We start from the raw sequence: 27,431 nt of genomic DNA, 5'->3' as shown, positions 1-27,431 counted from the left end.
AAACTTGGCAGCACAGACAAACCTATATGGAGAGATCAGAGTTCACTTCCTGCAACAACTGCATGGAAACGCATTCACCTTCATGGGGTTTTGACGAGGAAAGACTAATTCTCATACAAAGACAATCCAATTTAAAATTGAAATTTTATTGAAAGTACATCCACCTCGGTTGATGTCGCCGTAGTTAAACATTCAAAGTATATGTGCACATCCACACAATGGCGAACAAAACAAGTCTTTGGCATGATTTAACCTGATGTGGTTTAACAAGCATGTTCCAACACAGTGTAGCCTTCACACCACTTTACTACTGGAGGATATGGGAGCAAAACAAATAAAGCTAATGATTTTATTTCAATGTTTTGGCTATAACATGACATGTCATTGTACATACTTTTTTTTTTAAAACATATAACATGGTTTTATGATTGTTTTTAATTACTTTTTAAAAATTAAATACACTCAATGAAAAAAATAACTCATCCTTAAACTACTTGTACCACAATAACAATTTATATGCTACAGAAAGTACTTGCTCTGATGGGCAAAATACTATCAAATCACACAAAAAAAGACTGTGCTTTTAGAGGGGTATGCACATTGTATGCGCATTTATATGTGGATGGAAATCTTGTGCTTTGGAAATTTTGCTAGCTGTTCCATAGACGGTCGGCATTGAGTGCATTTGTAGAAATATGTTAAGTTGAATCTGTGTATTTTTTTCTAGGCACATTCTGTTGCAAGATTTATAGGGCGGATGTACGACATTCTGCCTACATGGTAGTACTCACCTTTTACATGTGGTCATTGGATTTTTTTTTTTTGAAGTGCAGCATTGTCAACTGTTCACATCCCTGTGCTACCGAACGTTCGGTGTCTCTTTTGTATAGGCATATTCAGTCAGAAGGTATTTTTTTTACAATGAAGTCATTTCATTAACATGAGGTCTTGCCTATGCAACAGGATTCCAGGGTGAAGCTGTTGAGATTATGCCATGTAAAGGTGGAACTGGGATTAACACCATTTCAACCATGATGTAATGGGGCGGAAAAAAAGCTTTCAACAGCCCCAAAAGGCACAATTCATCGTTCAGGTTTTTAAATAGCTGGGCAAATGTTTTGTGCAAATGATGGCTTATGCGTGTGTTTGTTGTGTTTTGAACTGTAACTTATGAATACCACTGCAGTACAATGGTACAGTATATGTATGTCCATTATAATAACTGGAAATACAGCCACTGAGATCAGTGCTTTTAAACGCTGCAGCTGGTGAACGTCTGCTGACAGATGACCGAGATAACCGCTAAATGAGACAAACGTTATGTCCCCATATCAGAGTCCGTAGGAGGCCCATTGGTTTATTACGTGCTCCGTTTGTAGGCACATAATGCTAACATTCATTAAGTTACCAAAAAGACCATTTATGACACAAAAAGTTAATCTCCCCCATTTGAACCACGTGAAACTGAATTATGAAAAACAAAATGTCTTTTTTGTCAAAAAGCTTCATTTATAAAAGATAAATACAATTTGTGCAAAATAGGAACTGCTCATCATATAAAGACTTGTTAATGCACTTAACTAGTGGTTCAGATAGAGCACAAGAAAGGAACTCAGAGTTTGTTTTTTTTTGAGAAATTGATGAAAAAAAGTACTTCCTGGTCCGATGCTACACTATCTGCTTGCTTGCTTGCTCAAACACACATATGTATGCCTGTTGAATGTGTCTCTTACTCTGTGGAGAGGCAGCCTTTTAGAAATAGTTGCAATTGATTAGATGCACCTAATCATCCATCTTCTTCCTAGCTTCTTTTGTTGTTACAGAGGTACAATCTTTGGCAGGTGTCAAGTGTTCAGGAAGATGCAAAGCCACTGAGGGAGCTGCTTCAAATGCAGAAGATGTCAAGTGTCCAAGCTCCATGTTCCAGTGTGTATCAGGGCTGTTTAGTAATCAACAACTCCATCTTTGCTTTGAAATGTGACTTCCTGATCCTACAACTCATCTGCGTTAACACACAGAATCAAAGTCTTGAGAGCCTTGCCGTTATATAAAAAGTTTCCACATCCTGCGTTGAGTGTGCCGTAAACTGGGTGTCTTTCAACCCTGCGGCTCTGTGCTGGTGCTTTGGTGGGGACCATCCTGCTCGCTGATGGTGTGCAGGAGGAGACACACCGGAGGGTGCAGTGAGGCGCTGCCTATGTGGTGAGGAGCCTGAGAGGATCCCGGCGCCACTCGCCTCTCCAGCCCGCCCAGTGCCTGCTCTTCTTCCACAGTGAAAGAGGACCGCTGAACACAACTGTCACAGAAGTCTCCGGCCTCCTCGTCATCTCCCTCGCGACCCAGGAGGCTGTCCAGCTCCCTCAACTCCTTACCTTCCTGGCTGCCTGCTCCACTACAGCCAATGCTCCCACGTGAGCCACACACACACACCTCGATCCCAGAGTCCCCTGTAAATCGTCGGCGTCTGCCATTAGGGAGTCGATCTTTGTCATCAGTCAGATCCTTCAGAAGAGGATCCTTGCAGTCGCTCCTTTTCTCGTCATGGTCCACTTCCTCCCTATTGAGCCCCTCTGACAAAAAAATCATGGCCGAGTCTTGTGCTGTCTGCGCTGGTTTGTTGTCAGCCTTGGGACTTAATTCTATCGTAGAAGGTCGTGGCTCTTCTAGACTGGGCCTGCTACACAGGCGCTCAGAGTCTGGAGGCACTGGGATAGGTTGAATGGCCGGACAGTGTCCATCATGCTGCTCAGAATGAGGCTGTGAGGCTGCTGTGGATGGTCCTGTGTGTAAGGCACTGTAGGGTGGAGGTGGGGTAGGCGGGCGATTCACTACTTCTTCATAATCTGGCAGGAGGTAGCTTGGTAGAAACCCTTCAGAGAAAGACAACAAAAACAGTTTGATGAATAAAAAAGGTAGACAACCTGCACAGTCGTGGCATGCGAGTGTTGTTGGGCATGGCTGTACAAATTCGACTAATTTGGTTGGATTCCATAAAGACATGGCCAAAACATTGACATGCCTTATCAGCAGCCGGAGGCTGCAGTGGTACATGCTGGTCTAAAGTCCTGCAAGGAGAGCGGCAAGGGTGCAACGTAGGACACTCTTCGTGTTGTTCTATAATGGACACCAGCCAGGCAGCAACAGCATCGAGCGTGCGAAAACAATACTTCCAGTCTCACGGAACATTCCATGGGGACCGCAACACCTCGGGAAAAATTGCCAGCCAGGATTTGAGCCTCACTAGATGGCTCCCTTGTACCCGCCGGTGTCTGCGTTTCCTGGGAAGCAACACCTTCATCTGCAGCAAGAACTCTGCCATGTAAGAGGTACAGTAAACCTCGGATATATCGGATTCAATTGTTCCCACTGGTTTTGTCCGATATAAGCGAAATCCGTTATATGCGTATACCGGAAAATGTCCGTTTTACGCATATATCGGATTTATATCCGGTATATACGTAAATGGGATTTTATCCGTTATAAAAAGGCACTTCCTTGACTATGTTTCCAATGTACCTGGACGCGCAGGCAACGCTGCAAATGACGTCGCATAGCGGCCTGTCACGATTCGGCGAATCGGAGCGCCACGATGCGGCCATCCGATATATGCGAGGGAAATTTAATGGAAATGCATTGGAACGGGACTGGAGATTTTGTCCGAAATAGGCGAAATCCGTTATAAAAAATCCGATATATGCAATGAATTTTTATTGGAAATGCATTACAGAAAAATCGGTTCTTTTTTATCTGTCCTTTGTGAGCGAATTTCCGATATATCCGAGTCCGATATATCCGAGGTTTACTGTAGTAACGGTTTCTTTGGGCCACAGTGCTCATGTTTGAGTACATTCAAACCAGCACCATCTTAAATCCTTTGCCGAGAGCCAAAAACATAAAAAAAATATATGTAAAATTGACTTTCACCATAATTACATGTCCAAAGTTTTAGAGGAATGTATTAAGACAAAGATAATTTCATATATGCAAATAACACTTAAAATGAAAGTAAAAAATATAATTAAATAAAATGTAATATTTGTCATAATTGGAGATGTTGAAAACTGGCATATAAAATTGACAGTGCTAATTGCAGACAGACAGTTTTAAAAAAAATTAATTGTTTTGTGCTTGACCGCCGCCTATTATTAGTAAAAAAAAAAATGTGATGTCGAAAGGTTCTGAATGAAGTCATTTTGGGGTCATTGTCAGGTTGGACTGCCGGGGATGGTTTAGCAACACTGGCATGCTACCAAACGTGTAATGTGGACTGTTCTGTTTGAAAACTGGGGCAGGCAAACAGAGACTGGACTGAGACTGTGTGAAACCTGGGTGGACTCTTATTGCAAATACAATATTTCATGACTCCGCTCACTTATTCCCGCAAACATATGAATATGTAGCTTGGAACCAACATATGAATAACTCTACAAGTTAAGATTATGAGGGCACATGGCAAATTTACCTGAAATATGTCTGAACTGATTATTGAGTATGAACACAACACCTTTTGACCATTTTAGAGACACATAAGATAAAACTCGAGGTGGATGGATTGATCCAAATATTGTGTTATCAATACCAACGTATAACGGATTGATACCACTGTGATTCCATACATTTTTTTTCCACTCAAGGTCAGGTCTGGTGCCTGGTAATTATTAATAATAAACGAGGGATGAGTGTTTAGTCCACATCCAACTCAAAGTTGTCTGGATAGCTCTACAATTCAACAAATGATTATCTGTCCGCATGGATGAATGAATTCGATGCAAGTATGTCTTACTGAAGTAGAAGGGCACTGAGGGATAGTTGTGTGCTTCACGATAGGCAATGAGGTTGATCTCGTGCTGTCGCTGTTGTTGCTGCAGTCTGTGTTTGGTGCGCCGATGGTGACACACACAGCAGCAGCTTAAAATGAAGATGATGGCCCACACCAACCAAAACCCTACAGTGAGAGAGACGATAGTGTGGTGAGTTTGACATATTTCATAGTCCATAGCAACAAAGCACTTAGCAGCTGCTTCTTAATAGTATTTCTGGTAGAACCAGCCTAATACTGTATATATAGTGGACCTATGCTACATCTTGACAAAATTGCCTATTTAGTAGTAGTAGTAACCTCTAAAACAGACTGCTCCGACAAGAAATATGGAATTCCTGAGTTTCAGTCACCACTGTGTTTTGCTTTTTTATAGCACTTCCTCAAAACAAGGACCAGTCTCAACGTAGAATGTTCAGACAATAAGGACCTGAGACGAGATGAGGAACTCATCTGAGCATTACACATACATGATTCAGTATTGACGCAGTATGACTGTCGTTTTGAGAAGGTTTGGGAATGGAAAGCAAAGAAAGTTTACAAAAATGCACATCACGTCCAGACAGTGGAGGCAGGAGCATCCTGATGCAAAATGGCCACTAGCCTCCTGGAAATGGCATCACCAGTCAATTTTCGAGGTGATTAACAAGAATGATGTGCTCTTTGATGTGCAGCAAAGTTATACAAGTTTTCCCTTGAAGACTTAGCTCGTTTGTGTTATGACATGCACTTCCAAAGTGTCTGCTTGGTCTCCGCAGTACATAAATCCGTACCAGATTGTTTTTTCCTGGAGATGGGGTGTACCAGCCTATGTCTAAGAACGTGCCTCTACCTTAGAGGATCAATACTTCATCGATCCTTCACCATCCACTCAGACAAGAGCTGTCCTGTCTAGTCTTTGAGCATGAGATGAGAGGTGAAACATCTTTGAAGACAACCTAAATAGTTCGGTTCTGTAGTAATATTACAATGACAATACTCACAGGCAAATTGTTGTTCTGATTTTTTTACTCTATAAAATAATTTGGTCCTGCTATTCTACCCCCCAAAAGCGAATTGACATTAAAATATCCAAAATAGAGCAGATGTGTAAGCATGCAATCACCAAAATACCACAATGAAACATTTTTTCCCAAAGAGTTATCAATACATGTTTGTACTCGGTACTTCTTAGTTAGCATGAGAGGCCACTTATCTTCATGGGAATCTGATTGTGCCGAGTCTTAACAATCCTATCAATTTCATACTTGATGGACAAGATGGACGTGAAGATGACTTATCTTTATGCTCAGGAATTAATCTGCCTCACGTGGACAGCAAGAGTATGTAATCCAATCCTGTATATACGTGTATTAAGTGTGGGCTAGAAATAGCAGGATACTTACACCAGAGCTCATAGTAGTAACTGCAGCACTGAGATTCTCCACAGCAGTGACCCGACTCGCACATGTAGCTCTGGTTGTTGACACCTTCACAAAGCAGTAGGCTCTGCAGCATAAGCAGAAAAAAATGATTTAAAGCACAAGAAACATCTAAAAGTAAAAAAAAAATCAGATAAATAAACTTCATTGCATTGTATCAGCTGTCCTATCTAGTGTGACTTGTGATTGTCCCACCTGGTCATTGAGCATGAAATGATGACGCCTGCTCAAGAGGCGGAAAATCTAAGACAACAATAGTCCATTTACAAAAAATACAATAAATGAGAATACTTCATTGCACATTTCAGCGTGCAGGTTATAGAAGCTACTAATATAAAAAATATATTTTTTAAATCACTGAAAGGCTGCACGGTGGATGAGTGGTTAGCACAGCTAGGAGACCAGGGTTCGATTCCATCCTCGGACATCCCTGTGTGGAGTTTGCATGTTCTCCCCGTGCATGCGTGGGTTTTCTCCGGGTACTCCGGTTTCCTCCCACATTCCAAAAACATGCTAGGTTAATTCGCCACAGGTATGAATGTGAGTGTGAATGGTTGTTTGTCTATATGTGCCCTGTGATTGACTGGCCCCACTTCTCGTCCGAAGACCGCTGGGATAAGCTTCAGCACGCCTGAGACCCTTGTGAGGATAAGCGGTACAAAAATGAATAAATCACTGAATTCGGAATCCACTTGTAGTAAAAAAAAACTACATCTAATAATAAAAATAACACTAAACTTAAGCCATAGTCGCCATCAGTATCTATTAAATAAATTACAAAATTCATACAAGTCTTTCATACAAAAGCTAACAGAGCAGTTGTACATGTCCATGGATATAAATGGAAACGTCTTATTTCACATAAGACATATGTGATGTACAGTATGCACAAAAAAATAATTGAACCCTGCGTGTAGGGTATGCCGAGCACTGATCTATAATGAAAAAAATCCCACAAGGCAATATCACGTAGCAGGCGGCAGCCACTTATTCTTAGCTATGCGTGCGGAGTAAACAACTGCAAACCACTTGTGCTTGTAAGCTGTTGGAATTTCAGTGTTTATGATGCATATTGCGGCCATTTTTTTTTTTTAATCTACTGGCCCCCGAAAAACTGAAAAGATTTTACTTTGACCCCGAATCAACATGGTTTCGGTCTAGTCTCAAACCACCAACATCTGACATTATAGGTGAGAACCCAGTAAACTACAGCTTAGCACATTGCTGACATTTGCCATTGACCTCAGTTTCATGAGATGATGTGAAAGTACACGAGCAGCACAAGAGTTTATCTAATCAATGATGACAGCAGCAAAAGACAAAGCACTACTACTGTAATCAAAATCTCGTGTGAAAAGTGAATGGATTTTTCCAGGAGGATATTTTCTTTTAAAATTAGCTTAATGATTAGCTAGAGAAGTTAAGATCTGAACGAGGTAGGTCTCTATATAAAAAGCATACCAGCATAGGTCCCGAACTGAAAGGCATGATAATCCAGTGTGCAAAATCTCAGACTAGTCCCAGCACCTCATAGGTCACACTCGCACAAAAAAACAGCTCTCCGACATGCTGTATTGCTGCTTCCCCCTTCTTGCCTCACACACACCAACCCACCCCCACCCTAACACACACACACACACACAAGTCTAGGCCCAACAAGGATTGCTCTACGGAAATTTCCAAGCAGCAGCAGCAGCAAGACCAATCCACACAACCCTCTTGATCAGCACAATCTCAACTGTTGAGATGAAGTGTAGCCACAGCCTCACACCTCATGGAGTTATCACATCCAAACACAGAAAAAAAAAATATATAAATATATATATATTTGGCATATTCCAAAATGATGCTTAATGTAGACAAATTTAAATCACTGAGTAATAAACACATAAAGTTCTGTCCCGAGGTGCCGGCTCAAATAACTTCAGCTGTTTTCACTGATCTGCTGGCTTTTCCCCAGCTTATGCTCAACTTGGCCGCCCGGGCTGCTTTTGCCACTTGATACGCATAACCGTACAGTTTGTTTGGGTCTTCAGCCTGTGCTCCATTGTGCTGGAGTGGGTTGGGATTTCACCAACAGTCTTTTTATACAAAAACAAGCCCTGCTGGACCACAAGAATGTGATGAAGCAAGTGACGTCAGTTTAACATATAAACCTTAAAAAAGGTCAGTTTTACTGTGTTCACATACACCAAAACATAATTAATGTCTACATGTGGTTACAGATGTGTACCTTTCACATTTGAACCAATACTGTATTGGTACTGACTCAACGGGACCAATTTCCGGTACTTTCGTCTGTGTTTATGTGGTAATAAATGCTAATTTTCTAAGACATTTCTGTCTCTCTCTGTATACAAACTTTCACAAAAATATCAAAACTATACAGGGCTTGACAATAACGATGTACCGATGGCCTGGGACAAGTTAAAACAAAATTGGAGCAAGTAAATCCAATCAGTGATATTCCCGTCGGGCAAGTGCACTTTGGCATGCCATAGTGGGAAGAGTTTTTTTTTAAAGCGGTTCTTGTTGGGTGTTGGTAAAACACGGACTGCCTAATTCCGGTGGAAATTTGCAAACCAATCCTTGCAAATCTTGAACTGGACCAATCAGAATCGTTTATTTAGACCGCGGTCCGTAATCCACAGTCCGCGTTTTACCCACACCCGTTCTTGTTCGCGATCAACCAATCAGCGATGGTTTGACTAGGAAAACATCTATCATGGCGTCCCTGCCAACATGGTCTAATTCTTCAACAACTTGTGAAGGAAAACATCAAAAAGTGATGAAACAGTGCCTCCTAAACAAGTATTTTATTAGCGGTTAGCAAATCAAATGATGGCACAAGTGAGCGAATCACATTGCTGTGACAATTTGAAGTGGTCACAATGAAACACCACCCATTAGATCCAATACCAAGTGCTGATTTTTTTGCACAAGCTACAAAATCTAGCGCTTCTATTTCTCTGTGTATTTTTCTCACCTTTACTTCACAAATTATTGTTTGACCGTTGAGCTTTTTTTTTTTTCTGGATTAAAAACACTTTACTAGTACACAAATGTGTCTATTCAATAATGTTTCATTGTGGTGCACAACTTATAAATATCACTGCTTACTAAAAATTACATGATATCATTATGGCAGTCTTTTCATTTTACATGGGGCAAGTTCGGGCTAGTAGTTCTCACCTTAAGGATTCCCCATGGGCAAGTCATTTTTGTTTTTTTATGTAAAGCCCTGCTATATCTAACCGTTTGTATTGTAATGTCAAAGTTGTTTCAGATATTTTTTCAACACAAAAAGTTTTAATTACAACTCAAGCCCGGCCCTAAGCACACGTACTGTAATGTAAGGTAAATGCCTCAACACTGTTTTGTGTCAATCCTACATCACTTGTATTTCAATATGTTTTGACTCACAATTTGACTGATAATACTAGACCGTAGTCTACCACAAAACAGCTATCATTTATTTATTATTTAATATATAGTGATTATCAAACCGATTGTGAGGGACGACCGTTGACCGTACTGTTATAGAAACTCCAATTGAAAGGGAAAAACTAATTAACACCCACAGGTCAATAACTTCATTTTATTAACTGGATTTTCCAAAGACCTTCACTCTGGTCGGATTTTTTCAGTCATGGCCAATTACGGAAATTAGATGACGTCCGCCCCGCAACCCCATAGCCACAGGTAGCATGCAATCCTGTGGGAAACAATGTAATCTTAGGGAAAACACTGCACATATGCACGTTGAAAGACATCCCCAAAATGAACCAATTATGTAAATTATATACTTTACATTACCTGTGACATACAAAGGGAGAAAACTATCTGGATAAACTGGATTCCACTGTCACCCATTCAAACAAGCAACATGGTACTTTGTGTGCATCCAAGATATAATTGCTGTATTATTAAACTCCTTAAGCCCTCAGAATTAATAGCTGTTGAAAACGAGGAGACACCAAAAACAGTCCCAACTTCCCTGTCATGGAATACTGTTCCTTAATGAAAGTGGCTATAGTTATTAGTTCATTCCTGGCTACACAATCATAGTTGATCCACTTAGTAAAAGCCCTTTTTTATTATGCTGTATGAAAGGTACTCTTTCATAGTCATGAAGGTTATTTGCAACTCAACACTGCCGGTGAATCAACAATATACACCACCCAAAAAATACCTGGCAACGTAAACTCAGAAAGCTCTTTAAACACAATAATACTGCTACAGTTAAAACCTAACAGCGTAAAACTGATAATTGTCATCTTTATAAAAGGATATTTGATGGCTACTTTGTTTTTAATAGCAACTAATGAGCTACCTGGCAACAATTTAAAATCATAACTTAAAATAAACCCACCGAACATGGACACATATTAGCTTAAACATCTACATGCAACAACTACACATATTAGCTTCATCAGCTACTAGCTAACAAACAAAAAACAAGTTTTTTTTTCAATTTTCTTGTCAATAAAGATATTTCAAAATAACACATTTCAGAGCTGTAATTATAATATATTTTTGTTCAAGGTTTTTATAATACTGACACATGCCCAACAATAGCCTAAGCCTGTATGCGCTGATTTCCTTAATTTTGGGGGCTTGGATTGGCCTATCCTTACATATGAAACCGATTTTATTCACCAATCTTGTATACCTCTGCAAAGGCCGGAAACCCAGCCACTGTCTCCTTTCACTTTGCCAGATTGACTGCTAGCAATTGAGCTTGAACTGACGAGCGGTGAAAAGAGCAAAGCTACATTAACCAGGTTTCGGGATGCCCACTGATGTCATGGAAGTTTGGTGTAAATAAAGGATGGAGGCCACGGCTGCAGGAGGCAGATTTATACATGTGCACAGCTTGTTTCTTTAGCAAGTCAAGACACCTACTCAACAGACTTCATCCTTCAAAATAAGAGCGCTGCGTGGCACATCCTGTTTACTTGTGACAAAATTAGGGTGTCACTACAACAAGGTCAACTACACTACAACAATGTAAATGATGTAGCTCATGGCACTGGACAACCAACCAATTAACTAACCAACTAATTTACTATAAACATTTGCAATAAAAAGTGACTGGTGTGACACACTGATTCATTCCAGCTCCAAACACACACACCGTCTCTTTAATTGTCATTGTTCAAACCCAACAAAGGAACCTGACAAGCTAATAGTCAACAAGCGCCATAGTTGCTCACTGAGGCCTTGTCCACAAAAACGTTTTCTTAAACGCAAATTTTCCCTCAACCTGGTTTTAAAAAGTTTGTCCTCATGCAAACACTTTCACTGGCTGTCATGCGTATTTTGAAGCCTGAATAATCAACCACAGATGACACGATCACACAAGTTCAAGCTGGGTGACTATTTTTTTTTTTTTTGCATTTGCGTGTGGATGAAATGTCAAGACACATGCAAAAATATGTATTTTTAAAAAATATTCATATTTGTGTGAACATGACCCGAGTTGACGCTCAGGAAAACACCACTCCCAGCATTTCGATGATTGCACAAGCTCCTCCCAGATGAAGCGCTATAAAAGGATCAAGCGATGTTGGAGGTGACACATACCCCTTTTCCACCGCAGCGAACTTTGGTGCTGGAGCAGATTTAGTTCAAAGCTGGAGTTGAACCAGTGTTGACCTTGAAGGGGCTTGACAGCACATTTCATTTTCCATTGTCCTGGGAAGTTGTGTCATTAAGGGCTACGCCTCCAATCGGGAAATAATAGAGACAAGCGTGAATAATGTATATTTTATCAAACATCCGGATGACAAGCATAGACCCCTCTGACTCAGAATTTGACAAATTACCAGGAAATCAATAATAAAAAAATACTTACAGCTATTATTTTGTGTAATATTAAAGTAAAGATTAATTATATGCAAGACTACAGTATTTGTTCTTGAACATTACCATAAAGCAGTGACCAAACACAGCTCTATCACAGAGATGAAACACCACTCTTCAAAATAAAATACAATACGCAACTCTATGCTAGAAATAACCATAACAAAAATGATCTAAATACGTGTGATACATGTGTAGATTAAAGAAATAAACCTTGATGGTGTTTCTGTTTATATTGTGTATGTGGTGGAAACACATTCCTTCATAACAAATAGCGATTTAATATTTAAAAATTTTTAATAATCCTCCATATCTTTCACTGCACTGTTTGATGGACGCTGTGATCGGCGGTACAAAGTATTTTCAGACATTTATGTAATAGGACCAAGGCCCTGTCCACATACACTGTGAACAGACGAGCGGACGGAACCACATGACACACCAAAACACTGAAGAAGAAAGAACGTATGTGCATAACTCCGTCATATTCCGGAAGCTATTTTCAAAAAATACAGTTTCAGGTCACACAGAATGTCGTTCCCGTGTGGATGAGAGGCTGAAACAATACTGACAAGCGTTTAAAATACTGCAAACGGTCCAGCACTCAGCCCAGCAAGCTTTGCTCCAGCCAAAGTTGAACCATAAAATACGGCACCAGTTCAGCACCATGATCACGGAAAACCAAACCTACCCTGAACCAGTCACGGTGGGAAAGAGATCATTGTGATTACACAGGAGCACAGTCCAGGCTTTTGCCTCATGGTTATCTTTTTTCATGTGACAGCAGTAGACTACAAAAGCATAGACATTGATTTCAAGTTGGTTGGTTTCATTCTCTTGTTCCTTATCACCGCCACAAACAGCGGAATCAGCTACAAGGAACAGCTGTAAGATTTGAAGGTGATAAGGGTTTATGTTACACAATACGCACACAGATATGCAACATGACAGCACCTTCATATGTATGCTTTCTGAACAGTAGATCAGAGGACTGCTTTCAAATAGGAGTTAGTAAAAGTCTAATAACTAATAATGACTAATAACAGTGGTGCATCTGATAAAATGACTGAAAAAATGCAGTTGATGCTGTCATGTACCGCCAACAGATGAGGTCAAATGTCAAGTACCACGGAAAACATCCTGAGATATGCTTCGTGACTACCGGCAAAAAGCCGTCACGTTTACATGCACAAACACCCAACTGCCAGAATATACACTGTTTCATAATAAGGCTGCTTGTGCATATGATTATAAATAAATATGAATACTGCACGCAATACAACTGGTGACAAGAAAAGATCATTTCTAGTAAATACATTCCCAATAAGAGTGTTCATCTTTGAAGAAAATGGAAATACTTCAGAGAAATCACTCACATGATAGTGAAATTCAACTAGGCCTTTTTTTTTTTAAATCACACTCCAGTGATACTTGGATCAATACTTTCCATGTTTGGTACATACACTAGTCATTGTAACTCTGTCCACTAACTATGACTTATAAAACACTTTAGGGATTAGGAATTATCAAACATTTAATCCACAATTTATGTTATACAACTAATATACACAGACTAAAAATAGAGTGCACTATTGTATTAATAGCAAGCTAATCCAATAAGAAAAAACATCCCTAACTATGAGCAACTTTAGCAACAGGTTGGCGTGTAGGTACTCAAAAATGAAAAGTTTATGCAACTTTCTTGCGGTGAAAAGCTAGAAAAAAAATAACAAAACAAAACCCAAAAGCGAGGCCCCGAGTCCTCGAGGCTTCCTGTACTTTGGCTGTGCTAGGTGAGTTAGCTAGCGCTCCTATCGATCATATATTCTTCTTTCCTGACAGGACAGCGCGTCTTAAAGTTAGCTAATAATTGACATGAATATATAGTTGTATGTTCGAAACACAACGACAGCTGGCTTGATGTTTGATGAAGTAGTGAATGTTTACCATGACAGTGTGCTAAGTTAGCCAGGTAATAGCAGCTAGCAAGCTAGCATCCCTGTCAGAGAAAAGCTTGTTTACGGCAGCTTACCCTGTCCGCTGTGGGGGCTGAAGGGGTGACAGAGGCAGCATTGTGCAAAAACAATCCCATTTTAAGAGCCACGCACACCCCTCTCATTCCTCCAAAAAAAAAAAGTTTTCACGACTATGACAAAAACATGCAACCGCTGTAGTTCACATCCGAATACCCTCCACTACTTCTCGGGCCCTGGCACGCTGAGAGGCCGCTGCATGTGCCGCCTCTCCAGCATCGTGGACCCGTAAATAAGGCAAGGAGCGGAGAGAGCAACTCTTCTTCTTACAGCTGTTACACAATTTGCAGCTCTTGCGTGAGGGCTTGGCTTGAGTCTGCTGGGTGTGGCGTGGTCACATCGACCCGATCCATGTGCACAACGTGAAGGGCGTTCAGCTGCGTGGATGGCTGCTCGGTTAACGGAGTCGGCCGCCATTGGATAGCTGGGTGAAGGTTAACCAATCACTGATGAATGCGTCTGTTCCCAGAGGCGTCACTAGAATTTGTAAGCACCCCCCCAAAAAAAAGACATGCACAGGATGTGACGACCGAAAGCACAAAATTTCACAAACAGCTAAAAAAGACAGATAAATGATTTCAATCATTTTTTATTATAGTTCATAAAACATTTGCACAATGCCAATATATTACAGCATTAATTACAAAGGGGAAAAACATACTGCTGTGGTGCCATATTTTACAAATAATTCTGTATTGTATACAAAACTATAAAACAAAAGAGCACTTTGTTGTTACAAAGTACCTAAAGCTTGTACGTCATTTATAAATAACACATCTGCAATTGTGAGTTTGGAACTTAGAAAGTAAATATTCTTCACTATTGATGGAAGTGACGGCTGATGAAATGATCTGCTCCGGTTGTTTATTGTGCATGGTGTGTTGCTTAAAGACATAATAATAATAATAATAATACATTTTATTTGTATAGCGCTTTTCAAGATACTCAAAGACACTTTACAAAAGAATGAAGTTGAATAGAGCAAGTAAACAGAATAAAAGACCAAAACACCAAAATACAACATTCATTGGTTAGTACACAGTTAAAAAAGCGGGGCGGGGCACAGCAGTCAGATATAGAAGGTTAGACATTAAAAACAGATTTAAAGAGGTGGGTTTTGAGTTGTTTTTTGAAGGTGGGAAGGTCAGGGCAAGCACGGAGTGAATGGGGCAAAGAGTTCCAGAGAGTGGGGGCAGCAATGGAGAAGGCTCTGTCTCCCCAGGTTCGGAGCTTGGTCTTACAGGGGAGTGCCAGGAGGTTGGAGTCTGAGGAGCGAAGGGGACGCGGGGGATTATGTGGATGGAGGAGGTCTGTGAGATATGGGGGGGTCAGATCGTGGAGGGCTTTGTAGGTGATGAGAAGAATTTTGAAGTGAATGCGTTGGGGGACGGGAAGCCAGTGGAGGTTTTGGAGTACAGGGGTAATGTGTTCACGGGAGCGGGTGGAGGTGAGGAGGCGGGCAGCGGAGTTCTGAATATATTGTAGTTTGTTGAGGGTTTTGGACGGTGTACCGTAGAGAATGCTGTTGCAGTAGTCGATTCTGGAGGTGATGAATACATGAAAGACTTAGTAAATAAGTAAGTAAGCCTTATTTGTAAAGCGCTTCACAACATAAAAACATCATGCACATATAACACATACATTCAACAAATATGAGTTTGAACTCTGAATACCAGACGATGAAGTGTATGGTGGAAGCCAGTGAAGGTCAAAACTAGACACTGAGGACGCCAGAACAGTATGAAGCAGCCATCCCTGTTAAACCCTTCGAGTAGAGTGGCTTTATTGAAAACACTACCTCTCTGGACAACTTCACTGCCTATCCTTATGTTGCTGAGGTGGACGGTCGGAAGGCATTTGTGGAATTGCTGAAATGGATGCTGCACCTTGATGGAAATCATCAGGCCATGTTGCAGTCATTCATTGCCATGACTACGCCAACCAGAGCAGACACAATTAGGGTATCACTCACATCATGATGGGCAATAAGCTAGTGGAAGTCACAAAAGACAGACGCCCGGTGCTCTGATCAAGACAGACTTGCCAAATTTACTAAACCTGTGCAGAGCAGAACCATCTTGAAGGGGCTTAACCGACATATTTTTTCTCCTTCGAGCCTTCCAACAGATCTCCAACCATCTCCATCATCCGTCTACCAATATAATCACAAACCCTCCATCTCACACGACCAAACCATCGCAGTGTGGCTTCTCCGACCTTATCCCTCAGACATCTAAACTAAGCTGTTCCTCTAATCTTCTCTTTTCTAACCTTGTCAATACTCTAAGCATCTTCAACATTGCCATCTCCAGACTAAGGTCATCGGAAAAATAAAGCTTTTAAAATGAACACCTGTCACCCTCGACAAACACACTGCTGAACATGTAAGTGCGGTTCTCTAAGCCCAAACAATACCTGTGTCACATCACAACTTGAATGCACTTCAGACAAGTCAAGAGGGGTTCAGGAAAGGCTGTTGCCTGGCAACAGCAGCAGTAATGTGTTTGACAAGCATCACAACCCTCAAATGGTCAAGGGGTTAATTAGCGGACAGCCATGGTGAAATCCCAATGAGGGACATCACTTTTACCCATTCACATCATTACCCTTTCATATTTTTGTGTGAGGAAACCAGAGTACCCGGAGAAAACCCCACATGCAAACCCCACACACAGATGCTCAAATGGAGATTCCTGATTGAGTGGCCAACATGCTAACCACTAGATCACCGGACGGCATAAACATGTCATTCAAATCAAGAAACATGAACCCTTTGTGCATATGTGTACTGCACTGTACTGTACTGTATGCCACTTTTCAGTGTACTGATCTGTCAAAGCAATTAGAAAAGTCAATGAGAGTTGTTTTGCACCACATTGTACTTGGTTTGAATATTGTATTGTAAACTTTGATCAACAGAACACTTACTGTTTAATAGATTTTATTAGTGACAGGTTCCATGATTTAAGAGTCATTCTAACAGCTGAGTGAAATAATGTGCAAATAAAAGCGGTATACGTGCATGTTGATTAAGCTACAATAATGTCAACGTTCTAGTCCAGGGGTGGGCAAACTTTTTGACTCGCGGGCCGCATTGATATGACAAAATTTACGAGGGGGGGGGGGGGGGGGGCAGACTATATATTTTACACGTAACAGTCCACCTGGTATTATTGTATCTGTAAAATTGTCATGCAATCTGCTATTATTATTTATTATAAAATTAAAATAATAATTATTATATTATTATTATGTAAAATATGCAAATATAACAATAATATTATATATAATTAATATAATAATTATAATAATTATAATAGTTCTAATAATAATTATAATAATCTAATAATAATAATAATTATTATTATTATTATTATGTGCTTGTGTCCCTTTTTTCAGGAGCACTTTGTAAACAACAGACCATGTCAAAAAACAAAATTGATAAAACCATCAAAAGGTTGGCTCAGGCCATGATGCCAGGTTGTATGTTGAGTTTAAATGAAATACTTTGGAAAGATTGGGCGGGCCGTATTCAAACACTTGGCGGGCCGGATGTGGCCCCCGGGCCGTAGTTTGCCCACCCCTGTTCTAGTCAGTCTGGTGTGAAGAGAGTTAAAAATGTCTTCAATTAAAAAGCTCAAAGCATTGTCATTGCAAAACCATCACCAGTCCCTTTCACAAGGCTGTCTGTATGGTATCCCCAAAAGACTAAAAACGTCGTTCTCTGTAAGTGTAGGAAGAGGAGTGCCGGCATGCACCTTGGTGCTACCTTGACGTACTACACTTTTATTAAGTGAATGCTCTGACAAGCTCATATTTTTGGTTTTTGCCATGGCCCTCATGGAGCGGTTAAAGTGAGCAGAACCTGTAAAATACATGAGAGCACAGGCAAACTCCTTGTAGGGGACTACAATGATGTCCAGTCTGCGATGGCGGTGTTGTGGTCCTGGCAGACGACACACGCCCATGTATTTCTTCTGATCTCCGTTCTCCTCGTGGCTCACCAGGTCATCTGTCAAAAAGCCTAGGCGGATTTTTATTTATTTATTTATTTTTAACATGATTTCAGTGGATTTGGTTGGATGAGAAAACGTGCTACTTGACAAATGTGACAGAGCTTACCACTGTCATGGAGGCTCTGAAGCACTTTACTGAAAACACCCCTGTGGGATTTTCCATCGGGGTGTGATATTAGAACATCAACATCTCCACATGTGGTCTTTCCTCTGCGGTAGGAGCCGCATGCCATTGCTATGAGGCCGGAATCTATTGCTAGGACAGCATCCCTAACCTGAACGTAGGCAGAAATACAAAAAAAGAGAAACTATAGTTACTGCATCTATTTGGACAAAAGTAATAAAATACATAGCAGTGAGGTTTACAACATTTCGTATTACTTGTTGTGGTTACAAATGTTCTAAATTAATTAAAAAAATAATTTTGGTCCATAAACATAAAACTTTGATATGGATTCAAGCTGGTGAGTGCTTCCTTTTTTCAGACTTGCTTCCTCCAGCATGCTCTTTCTTTAGCTCCCCTCGAACCACAGCCAAAGGCATGGCTGCAAATGTTTTTTAAAACTAATAAAAAGAGACATACCACTTTTTCAATGGCTGCAGCTTCTTCCCTGGGCATTCTGTCCAGAAAGTCTTCATAGTGCTTGAGTCCTATTTTCTGAGTGTTACTCAAGTGGGCCTTTGTGCGGATGTCCTCCAAAGTGCGGAATCCCTAACAAATGGAAAAACACATAAAACAAGCATTTCCTTCCGTGGGTCAAACATAAGTTCTAAATTGCCCGTGTGGATTGCCAAATCCACAGCCTTGTGCATGACTGATAATCCGTTCTTGCTTCTCACTCCTTGTCATCTGGAATAAGCTCCAGCCCGCAATGAACCCAAAGAAGGTTAGATGTATTGTCTTTTCCCAACTGTCACCCTCCTGACACCTCCAGAGGTTCTCTGACGTCTCTGCCATTGTCGGACAACTGGTCATACAGAGAACTCATTCAAGAGTTTGTGAACTGGAGCCCATGTAACCACCTCCTCATAAATGCCAGCAAGACCAAGGAGCTGGTTGTGGACCAGTGAACTTCCAGGGAAGGGACACTGAGATGATGACATCTTATAAGTACCAGAAGCTAGACTGGACTACAACACTACTGCACTTTACAAAAAAGGTCAGAGCCAACAGTATCTGCTCAGGAGGCTGCGGTGATGACTCAGTGATGGCCTCTGCCATCTTCAATGGTGTGGTCTGCTAGAGTAGGAGCAGTATCACAGTAGCTGACAGGAAGAGGCTGATCAAGAAGGCCAGCTCTGTCCTTGGGTGTCCTCTGGAACAGGTGGAGGAGGTGGGCAAGCAGAGGATGACAGCCAAACTGTCCTCCATGAGGAAGTCTCGCACCCCCACCAACACGCATTCACTGCACTAAAAAGCTCTTTAAGTGACGGGATGATACATCCAAAGTGTGTGAAGGAGAGATATTGCAGCTGTTTCCTTCCTGCAGCTGTCAGACTATACAATAAAAAACGGCTCCAAATATTCTGTACGATAACCGTGCAAGACTCCTATGCCTATATATAGTGGCCATAATTTCTGATTTGTATTACCCTGTTTTTTGCACTTCATCTGCCCCTGTGTGCCTCGTACTATACTCTTGTGTGCTACTGTACTGTAAACCTGAAATTGCCCCTTGTGGGACTAATAAAGGCATAACTTATGTTATCTTAAAACACATTTTACCTGTTGATACCACAGTTGTGCCGTCTTTGCTCCTGCACCCCAAATGTTTGTGAAAAGCTCCAATACCGGCACAGCATCCCCAATGTGATCTAACTTGCGCAGATGACCGCTTTCCATTATTTCATCTATTTTGTCGGCCATGCGCTTGCCGATCCCTGGGATAAGACATGCCTCCTGAAACATAAGAAAAGGAAGAAATGGTTACTGATAAACCTATGACACCGATCCACTGCATATGTATTGGATTACCTGATATGATGCCACCGTCTTGTGGTAGCTTTTCAATGCATTAATAGCTTTGGAGTAGCCCAGCGCTCTCCACTTGTCTCCCTGGTGTGTGTAGGCCTTGGCCAGCAGCTCCAGTTTGTCTGTGATGTGTTTGTTGAAGTTGTTATTCTTGGATTGAGAAGACTGTGCACAGACCCACTTCCCCGAGACCGCCGTATGAGTGGCAGTGTCTCGACCGGGATCAAGGCTGGGTCCGGGAATCTCATCTTTGGGGTGCTGGCCAGTGATGAGAGCTTCAAGGTGACTCTGAGAGACAGCGTCGTCTTCTCCTTGTACATCTTCTTTGCAGTCTTCTCCACTCTGAAAACAGAGGAGAATATTATAAGGTGACGCTGATATGGTTTCCACTGTTCTTTATGACAACACCAGTTCAATGCATACAGTGCTTCCCAACCTTACTGAGCCAAGGCACATATTTTACATTAGAACATGTCAATTGCATTCTGTCATCTCATGGAACAGCATTTCATTGTTGGGTGGCAATGTCCTGACCAAAAAGTAAAATTGGATAATTTTCCACCTCATGATTGGGAATCATTGACCTTGAGACTTATAAATTTAATTAATGATATCCACAATAATATGTCTTTTCTACAAATGTAACAGCCACCAACCGTGTCTATTTTCTCCTCTTCCTTGTTTTGATCGCACTCTTCAGCATTTTCAGTTGTGGTTTTGTCAGTCAACAAATCTGTATTTTCTTGTGGAGTACCAAGATCCCTAAAAATAGAGAAGCAACAATAGCAACAGGCAATCACAGACACACAATAACACACAGAGGGCATCTTAGATGGCTCTCTACAACACTGAAAACAACTGTACTACAAGTACAAGTGGAGCATCTATATCAGAGGTAGGGAACCTATGGCTCGGGAGCCAGGTAGGGCTCTTTTGATGACTGTATCTGGCTCTCAAGCATTTCTTACCACAATAAAAATGTAAGTTTGCTAACATTTTAAAGTAAACATCACAGAAATCACTGTTAAAAATATTAAAAATCAACAACTTTCTTATGCATTTTAATCCGTCCATCTATTTTCTACTGCCGACCATATCTATCTTTCCTGATGATATTTTCCAGGTCAAACACCAAAACTCGATTATTACTGGGTAATGCGGTAGTGTACCTCGGTCATTAAGATGTAAATGTAAACTTTCCTCTTTTAGTCAAATAGTCACCTAGCTAAAGCTGCAGAACCAAGCCTTCTGACGAAGATGGCCAAAAGAATGAAATATACTGAGTACGGTGCAAAACCATGCAGCAGCAGAAGTTGCATTAATGGCAGCAAGTATTTGATTTATTATTGGACACTGCGCTGCTCACAAAAGTGTGCTGGCCACACCCCATTGGCGTGGGGTAGTGTGCCTGGTCTACATAATTAGAGCCCATTATATCTAAAACTGTTGGTCTTACATAAAAATGCACACATTTTATTGCATTCAATGTTTAAAAAAATGTATATGGCTCTCACAGATACACATTTTAAAATATCTGGTCTTCATGGCTCTCTTAGCCAAAAAGGTTCCCGACCCCTGATCTATATGAAGGCTAGGCCTGTCACCATAACAAATTTTGCAGACAAACAACAATATTATTAACGTTATATTGAGACCATTTTTACATTCATGTCATTTACCTCTTTGGTAAAACAATGCTGTAGCTCGATTCATCCAAGAGTTGTTTCTCACTGATACAGCCGCTAAGCCAACTGCATTTCACTAGATGGACTCCAGAGGGAATTACATCCACCTTGAGGAGGCGCAGAGCTCTGTCACATTCCATGTTGTCATCAACAACGACATGAGTGACACCTGCACACAAAGACCTCTCTGTCTGGCCTCCATTCTGCTGAATATGCCTTTGGAAGATCTGACATCTTGCATTTCCGATCCCAGCAGGTAGGATGTAGATTGAGGTGTTTCTAAATGTATTTCCTAAGAAGAAAGAGAAGGACAAAAAAATAAACATTATCATTAACAACACCACCAGGCCTTTGTTTATGTACTGTACCTTTATTATTCCTAGCACGACCTTATTCTTTCATGACTTAAATTATATGTACAGTAAACAAGCAAATACAATACCAACCTGTCACATCAACTCCATCGGGTTTCTTCTTTACAGGAGGAGAATCCTTTTCCTGAGAAACTCGGGCCCTTTTAACTTTGGGGAAAGCCTTCATAATCCCATGACAAGGTTCCATTTTCCAGGTTAGAGGGGCGAGCCAGTGGCCTAGCAAGTGGAGATGAATGACTGAATTATACTTGTACACTAACTATGTATCCCAAACATCTTTAGCATGCAACGCTTTCCATCCATCTATTTTCTATGCCGCTTGTCGTCACTTGGGTCACGGGGGCGTGCTGGAGCCTATCCCAGCTGACCTTTGGGATAGTGGTCGCCAGCCAATCGCAGGGCACATATAGACAAACAACCATCCGAACTCACATTCATACTGATGGGCAATTTAGAATCTCAAATTCAATTCTTTCATACTAGAAAACTAGCCGAGTTCAAGTACTCGATACTTTTGTCATCATTCCATGTTACATGGAGTCTGTCATTCGCCCTTTCGTTGATATATCTTAAACGCACCAAATATTGTCCTGAAAATCAAACTTTGTAGGAATATTGTCATGTTTGTAGACCGCAGTAGTTTGCCTACGTATATTAAAAGTACAACTAGGTTACAATCTATACTATCTATCCGCATTGACCAACAACGTCAACGTTGCTGTTACAGACAAAACCCATTGTAACCAGATTTTCACTATATACATTCCTTACGACAAACCAACGCATACGCGCATAACGAAACGTAAATATACTAGCCACTTTAAAAGTTATTTTGCGATACTTTGTTTCTTACCCCCTTTCAAACGGAACCATACAGGAGCCGAAACGACCGGAAACCATCGATGCGGAAGAAAAGCACTATCAATCACTTCCGGGTCTTTTCGTTTTTTTGTTTTTTTTTTTTAAAGATAATTGCTAATACTTTGCGCAATAATGCCCAAGTATACAATATTATCCAGCCTCATTTTCACATAATTTTAAATAATTACATTTATTTAACGTATATAGCACAGCGGTGCATTCTTTTCTCTTCAGAACAATTTCGCTTAAGCATTGTCAACAGGACAGGGGCTAGATCATGTTTACGATTCTTTTCTTTTCGAACATTATGCTGGGCCAAACAGCGTCACGTGACGTGGGTTGGCACTGTGATATAAAATATAAATTTCTACAAGCTATGTGAACTACAACGATTTGAAAAAGGTAAGATAATTTTCCCGTATCTGTTTCACAGGCGGAGCTTTCCTTAGTTCACTTCCTGTCCGTCGCCGTGGTTACGATTTGATTCCGGAAGTGGCTTTGCACAACACAAAAACATGTCTGTGCAAAGCTGGGTCGACATCCTAAAATCATCCAAGAAAACTGCTTTGATTCACGATGGTAAGTACAATGAAGTGAAACAGAGTTTTTGTAGCTATGTAATTGGGATTTACCTTTATTCGGTTGATCAGAGATATTTTATTTAACTTACTCCCACCGAATCCCAATGTTAGCAGACATAACCGTGAAAAGTTGGGACATCAACCCTTGTTGGTATATCATATGTTGTAGTAAGAACCATTCAAAATATTGAAATGGGTAGACAATACATGACTTTTAAATAGCTAGCTGTTTACTGGTCAAAGCTGACAAGTACGTAAGTAAGTAAAATAAACAAAATAGAATTACTATAAATAAACAAGCAATAAATAAACAATAAATAAATAAACAAGCGCAGCCCCCTGTGTACATTATGTATTATCAATACTTGTCTATCAATACTGTGCAATCATATAAACGTAAAAGTGCATGTGCAATTGTCAAACAAATGGAGTGCGAAATTTGTAAACAGGTAACACATGCTTGCTCACAAATATTTACATTTAAAGCCCAAAAAAACAAACAAACATCCACAGTGTACAAATATACAAGCCTAACTTTGTATACATAAGTATACAACACTTGGACGTTTGCACACATATACTATTTGTGAACAAATACTACACTGTAAGTCTGATGGGTGAATAAATGTAGTGGTGCCCAGTACTAAAATGACTATTTTCTTATTCCAAACCTCAGGAAAACGGAAAATTCACTACCTTTTTACGGATGGAAAAGAAATGGCGGAAGAGTATGACTTGAGAACCGATGAACTGCTTGGTAAGTTGTGAGTAGCACCTTTGTTTTCTATACGAGATCATGTATTTTATGGTACTTTTGGTGTTTTGCAGTACGAAAGTGGCAGCACAAAAGCACACTTGGAGCACAGGGCCAATGGCAGGAAGAAGTTGGAGAGCCACGTGCAAGTCCTGACGCCTGTTTGGATGCTGAGCTGATAAAAGAGAACTGTGCCAATGTAGGTTTTTTTTTTTATATCTCCATGGCTTAGAGTCCAATGCTAATAGTTGGGTACATATAACTTTACACAGACACACATAAACTACATATGTGTATTATATATATGCACATTCGCACACACTGATTCTCCTTTGGTGTCCACAGCCTGTCTTTATGCGGAGAGATACAAAGACCAGTTTTCAGTGGAGAATCCGGAACCTTCCCCACCCAAAAGACGTCTTTGATGTTTCAGTGCAACCATCTGAGAGGTGTATTGTCGTCAAAACGTCAAATAAAAAGTAATTTTTTACTTTACTATTTGCTTCATCTTAATTTAATTGGAAAATGGCATCAGAGCTGCATGAAGGTTGTAATGATGCTGTCTTTCCTATAGATGGCACTGTTTGCCCTACATTTGTCTATAGGTAAACCTCTCTGCTCTTTGTTCTACCAGGTATTACAAGAAGTTTGGTATTCCTGATCTGGATCGGAGTCACCTTCCATTTGACAGCTCAGCTTTAAGCTTCACTCATGCCAATAACACGCTAATAGTGAGCGTAAGTGGACACAAAATGCAAAAATTCTTTGTTATCCGGTAGAGACGGTACTTCTCTTGAGGGAAGATGGAGTTTGTAATGGTCATCTTTCTCTTCCTGTTTGGTACCTGTCTTCTCCTTTGGACAAGACGAGAAGTCTTACTCTGTGTGAGCTCTGATTATGTCTACTGAACCGGTCTTGTCACCTTGGTTTTATACAAAAAAAGGACATATTTCTGTATCTCAGAAGATAGTTGTCCAACAGGTGTAACCTGTAGAACAGTAGAACTCCACGACTGTTTTCCATTGCTTCAATATATTCACTTGATTAATTAGATCAGGGGTTCTCAAGCTGCGGTTCACAAACTTGGTCATCATTTTTGCATTGAAGTTATGGTGTCTCATTAAAAATAATAATAATAATAATAAAAATAATTAAAAATAATAAATATAAATAAATATATAAATAATATACATATATAATAATATATAAATTTATATAAATAATAAAAATAATAATTAAAGTGCAACTATAGAAGAGAGGATGACAGTTGCATGGAGTTTAGTTTTATGTAGAACTGTGCCACTGTGCTCCTAGTAAAAAACAAACAAAAAACAAAACCCAGATTAGCATTCATTAGCACTGATTAATCTTTATGATGATGCTTGTGACAGTCGGGCGGTTGAGACCCAAAGAGCGGCCAACATTTTTGTTTCCTTGTGAGGAAGGCTTTTGGTTTGGTTTGTTTGTGTCTCAATTAAACAATTAAAATTATGCTAACGTTTCACAAATTATAGCCAAAGTTATATTAAGTCATCTTTATCTTGTTTTGGAGAAAGAAAAAATGAAAGTGTAGAAATTTGACTTATTTTTGTTTATTTTTTGTCTTTTTTTTTTTAGTACAAGAAACCCAAAGAGATTTTAACCCTTGAGCAGAATCTGATGAAGGAACTGAAGAAGCTGAAGGGAACCGGCGAAGGCGACGTTGACTGCAAGACTCAGTGAATTATGACTACGGCAGCCTGGGAGTACATCTGAGCTGCGTGTCAAGACGAATCTCTTGATCAAAATGTTAAGACCAGTTGAAAAGTTGTATATGTACATGTATATTTTCTTCTATGTAGTCTGGAACTGATGACCATTTTTGTTAATTCTCCGCACCCATTCCCAAATGTTCCCAATTGGATGAACACGCAGGGCAGTGGTCTAAACGAGTGACGTTATTCCTCTGGAATTAGTCCTATGTCAGGCGGGAATGCAGCGCTGTCTTGTTGAAAAACCCAATCCTTAGCCGAGGGCCTTGAGTCGTCAGAGATGCCCGCCTGCAACATCTCCGTGTAGCCATTTGCCAGTTTGACGCCCCTGCACAACCTGACGCTCCATTGTTCCATTGAAGAAGGAAGCGCCCCCACATCAACTGTGCCGTGTGGAAGTATTTGGGAAGTATTTGGGATCACCTTGTCATGCCAGTAACGTTGGAAGCCAGTGTCCCATGTTTGGTGCGCTCATGTAAATTCCAAAGGCAAATTCTGTGTCTGATTGACAGTTTATTGGACTGCAAGGATCGTCCCGTGTATTTACAAAAAGTGAGGGCCGGTGACATTTTTTTGGGTGTTCCACTTGACTTTTTTTTGCTCCATAACCCTCGGGATTTAAGACAGTGGTCTCAAACACGCGGCCCGCGGGCCAAATGTGGCCCGCAGGACATTAATTTGAGGCCCCCGCCTTGATATGAAAGTTTAATGTTAGTGCGGCCCGCGCAAGTTTGATATGGATGCTGTATGGTATCATGTACCCAGAAAAAATTATTACGTTTGATTCATGTTCATGTTAAAGGTTAAATAACTGTTAATAGTTATCCTCCCTATCCGTGTGGAAGTGGTAAGTTTTTGGCTATTTAAGTTGAAAGGAAATAACTTGAAGGCTACCGTTTAGGTCGCTAGCTCTCTAGTTTGCGAGTTAGCATGTGTCTCAAGACCCTGCAGTTGCGCAATATGTTGTAAATAAAAAGAGTATAAATGTGACTATAGTCGTGTTTTGTCATGTCTACAGGGCTCTAATAATTCTTTGTTCATTTTAATCTGAAAAAAATCATTTGTCTACCCACCAACTATAGTTTTTTATTATTTGCCGTTTTATTATTATTATATTTATTTATTACTGATTGATTTATTTTCTTTAATCTTGATTTGTTTATTTATTTTTCATCTTATTTTGTGCAGAAAAATAAAAATAAAGATATTTGAGAACAGTGGAATTTTTATCAGAGCTTTTATTGTAGAAAATCGGAACCAAAGCACTGAAAAAGTTTGTATATTTTTCTGTTTTTAATA

At 40.3% G+C, this 27,431-nt stretch overlaps 3 protein-coding genes across 4 annotated transcripts; 1 reads left to right on the top strand and 2 right to left on the bottom strand.

The window, feature by feature from the left end:
- Nucleotides 1-136: 136 nt before the first annotated feature.
- Nucleotides 137-14,545, bottom strand: wbp1lb (WW domain binding protein 1-like b). 2 transcript variants are annotated; one of them, XM_058091706.1, is made up of 4 exons: nt 14,138-14,545; nt 6,205-6,307; nt 4,784-4,945; nt 137-2,870 (listed from the first exon to the last, which is right to left on the bottom strand). In XM_058091706.1, the coding sequence occupies exons 1-4, from the start codon at nt 14,222-14,224 to the stop codon at nt 2,098-2,100; spliced, it is 1,125 nt and encodes a 374-aa protein (XP_057947689.1). In that variant the 5' UTR covers nt 14,225-14,545; the 3' UTR covers nt 137-2,097. The 2 variants fall into 2 exon arrangements, with proteins under 2 accessions (XP_057947689.1, XP_057947690.1); XM_058091707.1 differs by lacking the exon at nt 14,138-14,545 and adding an exon at nt 7,702-7,743.
- A 2,517-nt stretch (nt 14,546-17,062) lies between these two features.
- poll (polymerase (DNA directed), lambda) lies at nt 17,063-23,154 on the bottom strand. The gene is made up of 9 exons (XM_058091705.1): nt 23,039-23,154; nt 22,258-22,401; nt 21,806-22,103; nt 20,783-20,888; nt 20,130-20,468; nt 19,881-20,054; nt 18,738-18,866; nt 18,261-18,429; nt 17,063-18,162 (listed from the first exon to the last, which is right to left on the bottom strand). Exons 2-9 carry the CDS (start codon nt 22,370-22,372, stop codon nt 17,801-17,803), a joined length of 1,692 nt encoding a protein of 563 aa, XP_057947688.1. The 5' UTR covers nt 22,373-22,401; nt 23,039-23,154; the 3' UTR covers nt 17,063-17,800.
- On the top strand, nt 23,143-27,100 carry dpcd (deleted in primary ciliary dyskinesia homolog (mouse)). The gene is made up of 7 exons (XM_058091711.1): nt 23,143-23,380; nt 23,480-23,625; nt 24,304-24,384; nt 24,456-24,580; nt 24,727-24,860; nt 25,016-25,118; nt 25,999-27,100. Exons 2-7 carry the CDS (start codon nt 23,562-23,564, stop codon nt 26,101-26,103), a joined length of 612 nt encoding a protein of 203 aa, XP_057947694.1. The 5' UTR covers nt 23,143-23,380; nt 23,480-23,561; the 3' UTR covers nt 26,104-27,100.
- The last annotated feature ends 331 nt before the right edge of the window (nt 27,101-27,431 follow it).

This window comes from Doryrhamphus excisus, chromosome 1 (assembly GCF_030265055.1).
Source record: "Doryrhamphus excisus isolate RoL2022-K1 chromosome 1, RoL_Dexc_1.0, whole genome shotgun sequence".
NCBI lineage: Eukaryota > Metazoa > Chordata > Actinopteri > Syngnathiformes > Syngnathidae > Doryrhamphus > Doryrhamphus excisus.
This window is presented reverse-complemented; position numbering and strand designations above follow the sequence as displayed.